The sequence below is a fragment of the Plasmodium gallinaceum genome (assembly GCF_900005855.1).
Source record: "Plasmodium gallinaceum strain 8A genome assembly, contig: PGAL8A_v1_42, whole genome shotgun sequence".
NCBI classification, from domain to species: Eukaryota; Apicomplexa; class Aconoidasida; order Haemosporida; family Plasmodiidae; genus Plasmodium; species Plasmodium gallinaceum.
In genome coordinates, this window is record NW_021628349.1 from 146,768 (window position 1) to 157,968 (window position 11,201).

The 11,201-nt window shown below is 17.9% G+C and overlaps 2 protein-coding genes across 2 annotated transcripts; one reads left to right on the top strand and one right to left on the bottom strand.

Moving 5' to 3' along the window:
• Positions 1 to 2,763: 2,763 nt before the first annotated feature.
• Positions 2,764 to 5,142, top strand: PGAL8A_00055900 (ag-1 blood stage membrane protein homologue, putative; the record flags this gene model as incomplete). The annotated part of the gene is made up of 9 exons (XM_028674583.1): positions 2,764 to 2,893; positions 3,033 to 3,173; positions 3,337 to 3,523; positions 3,604 to 3,662; positions 3,792 to 3,964; positions 4,170 to 4,293; positions 4,430 to 4,689; positions 4,789 to 4,876; positions 4,940 to 5,142. The coding sequence occupies 9 exons, from the start codon at positions 2,764 to 2,766 to the stop codon at positions 5,140 to 5,142; spliced, it is 1,365 nt and encodes a 454-aa protein (XP_028530921.1).
• A 909-nt stretch (positions 5,143 to 6,051) lies between these two features.
• Positions 6,052 to 9,465, bottom strand: LISP2 (liver specific protein 2, putative; the record flags this gene model as incomplete). The annotated part of the gene is made up of 1 exon (XM_028674584.1): positions 6,052 to 9,465. One exon carries the CDS (start codon positions 9,463 to 9,465, stop codon positions 6,052 to 6,054), a length of 3,414 nt encoding a protein of 1,137 aa, XP_028530922.1.
• Positions 9,466 to 11,201: the final 1,736 nt, after the last annotated feature.

Sequence of the window (11,201 nt, forward strand, 5' to 3'; positions counted from 1 at the left end):
TAAAAAAAAAAAAAAAAAAAAAAAAAAAAAAAAAAAAAAGATTAAATAATTATATTTTATTTAGGAAAATTATAAAAAATTACTGATCTTTAAATTATGAGTGTATCAATACTACTAAATAGAATAAATTAAGTATAACAACAAATAGGTACCAAATTTTTATCTTATATATATGCAAAAATATGAAGAATGTTTTATGTTATCTTTTTGGGTTTATAGGTTATTTTTTATTTTATAACAATTTATAAATTTAAAGTTTAATAACCAAAAAGATAAAATTGCATTAGAATTGTGTTATAATAAAAATGAAATTTTTTTTGGTAAATAGAATTTTTTTTTTATTGTATAATTATTATTGAATATTTAGATAATATAGAAGAATAATAAAAATGTTTAAAAAATGGATATATTTTTTTAATGATAATGGGAAAAAAAAAAAAAAAAAATTAAAAATACCTTAAAGTTTTTTATAGACACAAAAATTTTATTTCTTTTTATCCTTTTAGTATAATAAAAAATTCTAATATGATGAAGATATTTCATTTTAAAAGCTACTTTTTTTTTTTTTTTTTTTAATTAAATAAATTATATATATAAAAAATAAATAATCGAATAGGATTTTTATTTAAATATAATATCAAAATAAAAAGTAAAGAAAAAACAAAAATTATATATAACAGTATATAGTAAATAATCATCATATATAATGTTCATTTTACATGTATAAATTTATGACATATATTATTCTTATAATTGATATCTATCAATTTTTCAAAATTTTACTATCCCCACTTTAAAATAGTTTAGTCTTATTTTTTATTATACTTTATTAAAGACTGAAATAGTAAAAACTTTTCATATTTTTTAAATGATTTTGTATTAGATAAATATTAAAATATATGAAAAAAAAAAAAAAAAAATATGCGCTCAATTTACATTATTATATCAGTAATAAGGTAATAAATTTTTTTTTTTTTTTTTCTACAAAAAATATAAAGTTATACAGGTGGCATAATTCTGTTGATACAAAAATAATATTTCTTGAAAAAATTTTAAACTTTTATATTCAATATTTTTGCTATTTCTTTACTATATTCCTTTCATATAATTTTACTCATAATAATTTTTTAACTTTTCTTTTTTATATAAAGTTATGAAATGATTTATTTAAAAAAGTATTTCAAAAATTTAAGAGATTAGAAAAATAATATTAGCGGAAATTACGTAATAAAAATGAGAAGACAGAATATATTAAAATATTAATATATATTTTCAACATTGTAATTTCAGAATAAATTATACTTTTTAATTTATTTTAATTATTTTTATGAATATTCTCAAATAAATCTTTATAAATATCATTTATTATTCATTCCTCTCTATTTTTAATTATCTATAAATATAATGCAGATAACTTTGTACTCAATAAATGTAGTATTTTTGTTAAAAAATTCTACTGTATAAACAATTAAAAGAATTAAAAAAAAAAAAAAAAAAGATTAATTTTAATTTAATTAGATTTTAAAAATTTATCATTTTTTTTTTTTTTCTTTTTCTTTTATTAATGTGGCTGTATGTCTACATTAATATTCTTAATTTTATGCTTTATGAAAAGCTTGATAATGAAAAATTGAATATTTAAAGTAATAATTGTAATAACATTTGTTATTAAAAAAAAAAAAAAAAAAAAAAAAATTAAAATGTAGTAATAAAATTAAAAAAAAATAAAACAAAATGTATCAAGTTCAATTATAAAATGTAAAACTGAGAAAAACTAGCTGTAAGATTCATTTTTTTTTCTCCTTTTTTTTGCTTAAGTATATTTTTTCATTTACTCTCATTAGACAGTTTTTTTATTATTAATTATTAATTTTCATTTTATCAATATTTTATTTCAATTATTTTCTAGTAAAATGTAAACTTTTAAAAATTCGTTAAGTTTGTTGTGTATATTGAATAATGTAGTGATATCAAAAAATGCCTTTCAACTAAAAAATTTATACATAAAATTACTCTTTAAAATAATAAATCGTGCTAAAATTTTTTTTATGTAATCATATAAAAAAAATTACAACTTTCTAAAAGTATATATATATATCACTTAAAAATATAAAAATTCTTCAAAAAAATGTGAATATTTTTTCGTTTCTTTAGATGTGTGTGCAGTAAAAAAATTGTGTAATAAAAATTTTTATACAAATTTCATTATAAGAAATTAAAAAATAAAAAAAAAAAAAATTAAAATAATATACAAGTATCAAAAATTAATTAAAATAAAATAAAAAAGAAGCATCAAAATATAAAATAGTAAATTAATATATATATATATAATTCTAACGGTGATTCAATATCAAAAATATTTATTAAAATATCAATTAAAAATTTTTTAGATAAAAAAATATGTATATATAAATATATAATAAATAAATGAATAAATAAAATAATATAGATTTTATAATAAAAATTAAAAATAAAATGATGTAAATAAAATTTTGCACAGTCTATTTAAAAAATAAAAAAGTAAATATAGAATTATTCTATTTAAGTAACAAAAAAAAAATCGAAATAAAATAAAATAAAACAAGATATATAATATTTATAATGTTCTTTATTTAAATTATATTTATTCTAAAAAATATATATTTGTATAAAAACTGTTTTTCTATATAATGTTATTTTATTCCTTATGTTTTAAATAATGTTTGAAATATGTTAATTGCAAAAATAATTTAGAATTATTAATTTTAAAAATAAAAAAAAGAAATGCTTGGTACTAACTTTATTTTAAATTTTTTTAAAAATAAATTTAATGATTTATCAAAAAAATGTTTAACGTGTGTTATAAGAAGTTATAAAAGAGCATGTCCTCATATAAGTGATTTTGAGCCATTTGGTATTCAAAAATTTTTGTTGAAATAAAATTGTAAAATATTTTAATGTTAATATATATATATATATAAATTAATAAGAATAATTAAAAAGTATTTATCTAAATATATATATATATACAATTTTTTAATATTTCTTATCAGCTTCCATGTATTATTTCAGTGGTTTACATAATTATAGAACATTTTATTTATTAATAAGGATAACTGAAATATTTAATATAAATAAATATAAAAAAATATATATAATATTTAGTACAGATAAATATGATTTTAAAACTAATGGTAACGAAACATTCTCCTTTTCTACTTTTACAACATTCTATTAATATTATTTTAGAATAATCATTACTATAAATGATATAGATGTTGATTTCATTTAAATTTAATTAAACATATTATTATGATCTTACTAAGTCATAATTTAATAATATTTTTTTTTTTTTAGAAATTGCTACAAATAAGAAAAATAGAATATACACTGATCAAAGAATAGATATAAAAATTAGGCAATGTGACGAAACGTTAAATGTTAATTTATTTACAACAAAGTTAACAAAAAAAATTCATATAGGAGAAATAAAAATAGATATTAATTCAAATATTGTTATGAAATCATTTCCTAAAAATCAATGGTTAAGTATTAGAAAAAAGAAAATATTGATACACATATATTTATTTTAAAATTGTTTAAAATTCTAAAAAATTTTATTAGGTTCGTATGTTTCAAAGATGGCCAAGAAATTTGTAAAGTGCAAATGTCCTTTTACAAGAGTAACATTTAAAATAATAAAAAAATAAATATTTTTTTTTTTTTTTTTTTTTTATTGAAATAAGATTTATATTTTTATATATTTTCTTTATTTTTTTCCTTTAAATTATTTTTAATTTTTTATCTAATAGTTCAAAAATATGCTTGCCCTAATGAATGTATGATGATACAAGATGGCCTAGAAATGTGGAAAAATAGCTCAAAAAACTTAAATAAAAATAATTATAAGAAAATAAATTTTCAAGATATTCATAAAAACTTTGATGATGATGATGAAAATCTATCTATTATAGACATTGATACTGTAATAAAAAAAATATAATTAGTCTTATACTAAATAATTTCATCATTATATTTTTAGATATATATAAACAAAAATATTATTAAGATTATTTATAATTATTTTTTTATTGTATATATTTATATATATATATATAAAATTTCTTTTTTGAATTATTAAAATCTTTTAATTTTTTTATTTCCAATTAATTATTATTTCTTTTTTAAAGGATATAAACGACATAAGTTTAATGCAAAAATTGAGATTAATAAGTTTTGTTCTAGAACAAGAAATATTTGTATTTGATTTTTATGCTTATGTACCTAAATATATGTCTGCTAAAGAGATAATGGGTATTTTTTTTTTTTTTCATTTATTATAATTATTGTTATTATTGTTATTGTTTGTTTGTTATAACTTTTATAAATGATTATACATATTTTTTTAGTTAATATAATTTTTTTATATATTTTTCATTTTATAAAATAGGTGAATGGTTTTTATGTTTTCTTTGTTTCAAAAATAGTAAAGAAGATGAAACAATTAATATTGAAACAATAATAGAAAGAAATATACATAGAGATATAAATATTCCACTGTTTAGTATACATAGGATAGTTATTGATAATAAAGACAATACAAATGCAAGTATTATATATTCCTATGAAGATGTAAAATATAATTTATGTATTCATTCTAAAAAACATCTTTCTTATATTATTGATGCTATAACACTTTTTACAAATGAAGTAATTTTAAAATAAGAAATAAAAAAAAAATATATATATATATATATATATATATTTATAATACAATATATATGTATTTAACATAATTTATAAATTTAGTTAAGAATATTAAAAGAATCTTATGGTGAAAAATTAGAATTACGCAAAAATAGAATAATGCAAGAAACCAATATGAGGAAATTAATAGGTAAATTAAAATTTAATATATAATAAAAGATTTAAAAAAATTATAATTATTATTTTTTTTTAGGAAAAAGAAGAGTATCATCTCCTAGATTTCGTCGTAGTTTACCAAAAAGTACAAATAAAATGATTAATGAAATGTATTTAGAAAAAAGTAATTCTACAGAAATAAAAGAGAAAAAAGAAGAGTTTGTCAATGTTAAAATAATAGAAAATAATAATAAAAATGAAGTAGAAAATAACAGAGAATCATGTAATTATGAAATTTAAAAAAAATTATTTGTTCATCATTATTTTGTTAATATATAAAAAGAAAAAATCGTAAAAAACGAGTAAAGTGTAAAATATAACAACTAATTAAATATTGCAGGTTCCAATTTTGTTTCTTAATTATAAAAATTTATAACTATATTTTAAATTTTTATATTTCTATTTCCTTTATTTCTTTTATTTCTTTTATTTCTTTTTTTTTTTTTTTTATCCGTGATGAGTATTACTTTTAAAATTTTTCATGTTTAATACTTTTAATAAAAAAACACTAGAAACATGCATTAAAATAAAATATATGAACAGTTCATTAAAGAATAATGTTTTTTGTAAGTTTTTTTTTTTTTTTTTTTTTAAATACAAAACAAATAATTTTATATATATTACTTAAAAAAAATTTATATATAAAAAGTATTATTATTTTTTATAGTACTATATTAATTCATATAAAATATTCATTGTTGTAATTAGTAGACAATATAAGTACAAAATAATAAAAATAACTATGATAGAATATGATAGAGAACGATAATGAAAAATATAATTTAATTATTTTTTTACTTACTTATATGAATTAGAAAATTCATGTGAAGTATCAGAAGTTATTCTATTTGTGTATATGTTACGTTGAATTATTAATGAAATTATTATAGTAAAGAATTAAGTAATTTTTTAAATCATTCTTAAAGCAAATAATAATGAATTACTAGAAATATAAAGAAGTTAAAAATTATCAAAATTTTTTCTTAAAATAATTTATATATATTATATATAATTAATTAATTGAATATTTTTTCCGTTTTTTTTTTTTAAATAATTTATTTTGTATTTCATTAAAAAATGTTCAAAATATTAGATTTTAATATTTTATAATTTTATTTGAATATCATTTTTTTTTTTTACTAATATTTATTATATGTTATCCATTGTTTTATGATCATTTTTATCTTTTTCTTCGTCTCTTTCCTTATCTTCTTTAAATTCATCTTCAGTTTGTATTCCTCTAAGGGAAGGAGAAAAAAATTCCTTATGAATAATCAAAGTTTTATTTACTTTATCTTTTTCATTAATATTTTCTTCATACTTTAACGATATAAACTTAGGATAAAGCTCTTTTTGATCTTTATTAGAATGGCTTTTATTTTCAGGAAAAATAACTGTAACATTTTTTGAGCTATTAATTACAGCCATGTTTTGTGATGCTCCATCATGCAATGTACTGTTTTGTGTATCGATACTTTTTTTGGGTTTTTTAAATATTGTATTTAAATCATCATTTTCTCTATTTTTATCAAAATTAATATATATATCATTTTCTTCTTCATTACTGTTATCATCATCTTCGTCTTCATTTCTATTCTCATCATCTTCATCTTCATCTTCAAAATCATTATCATCTCTTGTATTTTCATTCTCATAGTCTTTGATATTTTCATTCTCATCATCTTTGCTATTTTCATTCTCATCGTCTTTGATATTTTCATTCTCATCATCTTTGCTATTTTCATCCATGTCATATACGTCATTCTCTTCATTATTATTGTAGTTTTCTACTTTATAATATTCATTATGTTCATCATTCTCTATCGTTTCTTCATTTTTATAAGAGGGATAATTTTCTATCTTTTCTTCAAGATTATTATATAAATTATTTTTTATATTATTTTCGTTGTTATGAGAATAAGTTTCTTCTTTGTTATCATTCTTACCTGATAAATAATTTTCTTTATTAGAACTGCTATAATAATTTTTTGTAATTTCATAAGGCTCTTCCATATCATATTTTATCTTGTCATTATATATATCTTTTTTTTTATTTATTTTTATTTTTCCAATTTTTTTTATTTTTTTAAATAAACCTTCACTATTTAAATGAATAATCTTCCTTTTTTGAACATTTATTGTCATTTTACCAGAATATACAACTTCATTATTTTTGTAATAATTGCAGTAGCATGATATTACCTTATTTTCATGATTTTCATTCAATTTTATGTATCTTGTATGATAATTTTTCATTTCTCCAATTATTATATTAGAATTAGGAAACACATATGTATTAGGTAAAATATCTTGAATATTCTGATTTTCATTAACATATTCAAAACAATAAAGTGGATCAGTTTTAAAAAATCCAATATCTTCATGTGTTTCATCATCTAAGGATTCTTTAGTAGCTATATCATATAATTGGTTATTTTTCTTATATTTTCTAGGTTTTCTATATGGAGGCCCACATTGAAAACCGACAATCTCATTTGAAGCATGAATTACACATTCATTGTTGTCATTCATTTTATTTAAAATTAAAAGATTACTTAAAAATTGTTCTCTTTCTGCATAATCTTTATAGAAATCATCAAATTCATCTATTTGAAAAGAACATCCTTTTGTTTTATTTGAATTTTTTTTAAAAAAAATATTAACTATCGAAAATGACGGATTCGAATCATTTTTTTCATTATTTATTTCATTTTGACAGGAACAATATAACGAAATATCATTTTCAACAAACAAAGGTATAAATAGTTTTTCATAACCATCATCATTTCTTAATTGAGATAAAGAACCAGGTATCACTTCTTCAATTTCTTTTATATATTCAGTGGATGTTCCTTTTATATTGTTTAATAATAATTTATCATCAACAAAAGATGAAAAGCATTGAACTCTCTCATAATCATTATTTTCGTAAAGATCTTTTTTTTGACATTTTAATTTTAGAATATGATATGGGTCAGGATTGACATAAAAATAATTTTTATCTGTAGATATAAGTTCTTTTTCAGTAAATGTAAACATATTAATAGGATAGTTATCCATCTCAAGGGCCTCATTAATATCTCTTCCAAGTAACTCTAAATTTTTCTTATTATTATTTATTTCTATATTATCTTTGTCTGCTTTGCAATTTATTGATTTAGTTTCATTATGGTTTGGAAAAGTGTAATTAGATTCACAATCTTTTTCTATATTATTCTTTTCTTCATTTTCTTTTCTTTCTTCATCTTTCTCTACATATTCTAAATCTTCTAAATGTGGTAATTCCTCAGATAGTATTCTTCCATCTTTGTTAGGTGATGTTTCTTTTTCTTCTGCATCTGATTTAGGGATTACAAGATTATCGTTTTGTGCAGATTCATTATCATTAATGAATACCATTTCATTAACTGTTTCAGTAATTGTATTAGTTTCACTTTCTTCATTTACAGAAACGGCATTTTCTATTACTTGTTCAGTTGATTCGGTATGTATCTCTGTTTGATCATTTACTTCATTACTAATAAATATGTTTTTTATTATTTGGTCAATTGCATCACTAAATATGACTTTTTCATCATTATTTTCATTATAGATTTCATGATTTTTTTTTTCATTAAGTTGATCTAAAATATTTTTATCAAGAACATGTAAAATCATTTTTCCTTCTACTTTAGAAGTTAGACCAGTTTTATGAATACAAGAGCATTCCAAATCAACTTGTACATCGTTATCTTTAGGTATAGCGATATATCTAGGATAAACACTTTCATAAGAAGATTTTTTTGGAAATTCATATGGATAACTAAGTGCAGTAGGTAGAACATCTTTGAGATCCTTTTCTTCTCCTTTTATATAAACTCGTTTAAAACAATTTTTAGGTTCGTAATAAAATTTTTTATAATAACTTTTTTTATGATAGACAGCAGCGGTACAATTTATACCTCCAACATCTCCAGGAAATAAATCTATTTCACAAAATATTCCTTTGTCAGCAGTATCATTAAATGGGGTTGTTAAAAAAGATTCCCCTATTATATCTTTTCCCATAAAAGTAAAATCACAACCTTTAACTTTTTGAAGATTCTTAGAAATTTTTATATTTATAACTCTTATTTCATTACCATTTTCAGTTGGAACTTCACAGCCACAATAGATAGAAGTATTTTTTGGAGAATACATTGGAGATATGAATTGTGTAAAACCTCCTTTAATTCCTGGAACTGCTATTGCTCCATCAACTAAAAGAGTACTTAAATTAAATCCACTATTTGAATTTTCTTTATTTCTTGCCATTTTTTCAGAAAAATGTACTAAGTGAAAGCATTTATTAGGAATCATATTAGATTCCCAATATTCTGATAAAAAAAAAAATTTATTTTTTTTTTGTGTAGGACATTTTAAATAAATAATATCTAAAGGTTCTGCTTCAATTACACAGTCTTCATCATTGTGTTCTGTAAAATCACATAATTTTATTGAATAATTTAGGCATTCTATTATATGAAAATAAAACAAAATCAATATTATTGCTTTCAAGTATATATTTCTCGAAGTTCCTTTCATATTCATATTCATATATATATATATATATAATATATCTTATGCAAAAAAATTTTATTAATAAAATATTTTATTTTTTGTAAAATATATTTTTGAATTATTTATATGTATGCTATTATTTTTTTATTAATATTTTTCTCTTTTATTATTAAATTTCATATGTATAACTTTTTTCTACACATTCTGTATGTAAATAATTATTATAAGCATAGTAAGACATTTATAAAGCTTTCATGAAAAAAGATATTAAAAAATTATGTTAAAAACGATATATACATATCTTCATATGTGTTTTTAATTCTTAGTCATTTAAAAATGTCTAGATGAAAAAATGAAAATGAAGAAGGTATGAAGATATTCAAAAATGTAAAATTTTTATATGCATTTGATTGCAGAGAAATATAAAAAGTAATTCTTTGAATGACTTTTGCATTTATTATGTGGTGTAGTAACTAAAGTGTTCAGAAAAAGAAACTATTAATTTTAAAACACTTTATAATAAAAGATAAGAAATTGTGAAGCTATATATATATTTCCAAAAAATTCAAAAAGCTTAAAATATAAAAAGTTCTCAATAATAATTAGAAATTTTTAAAATTTTAAATTCTTCATATTATTAAAATAAGAAAAAAAGAATTTGCAGTTTATTGAAAAAATAGTTGAACACAGTTGCAAGTTAAATTGCTTTTTTTTTTTTTTTTTTAATTTTGCATAGAGCTTTTAGACATAATTTTCATTTATTTTTATTTTATAATTTTTTGTTACTTTTTTTTTTATTATTGTTGCAAAGCAAATTAAAATTTTTGAATTTTTTACAACTTATAATTAATTTTTATATTAAATATTTTATTTCATTAGATGCAGGAAACTAAAAAATGAAATAGGAAAATATTGTAGAAACATTAGATGATTATAACTTTTTAAAGTTAATTAAGTTTTCAATAATCAAATTATTTTAATGTCTTTTTTTTTTATTACTTTTTTTTTTTTTTTGTTTTGATAACGTTTTTTTTTTTTTACTATAAAAAAATTTTTAATTTTTTAAAATTCAGAAAAAGTGCAATATTCATATATTTTTAAAAACGGCGTACGAATATAAATATCATCAAATATATTGATTTATTACTTTTCAGAAAAAATAAATTTTTTCTCTTTAATATACACATTTTTATTAACAAGAGAGTGAAAACATCACAAAATATATATAAGTAAATGTAACTATACTTATACAGCAAAAGGATCGTTTTCTAATAATTTATATTATACATATACATATATATATATATATATATATATGTAATCTATTTATAATAGAAAAATTAAAATTTTTACTAAATATAAAATTAATTTTTTAGTGCACTTTATTGCATACTTTTAATAATAAAAAAATTCATAAAAATTCATTTCATTTTAAATATATATATATATATCTTTTATTTACATATATTTATAATATTAGTTTTATATTACTAAAATTATATATAATATCCTCAAAATGAAATTACTTAACATATTTTTATGCCTTTAGTTAGAATGTTATAAATAATAATAGTTCTAAGAAAAATATTTTAATATATACATGAAAATTAACTTTTTTTTTTTTTCCTTAACTTATTAAAGAAAGATATAAAAAATAACTGGTATCTTTTGTACATGTAATTATGCTTTTAGGAAGTGGATAGTTTGTTTCGAAAAATACGAGAGGCAGTTTTTTTTTTTTTTTTTTTTTTTTTTTTTTA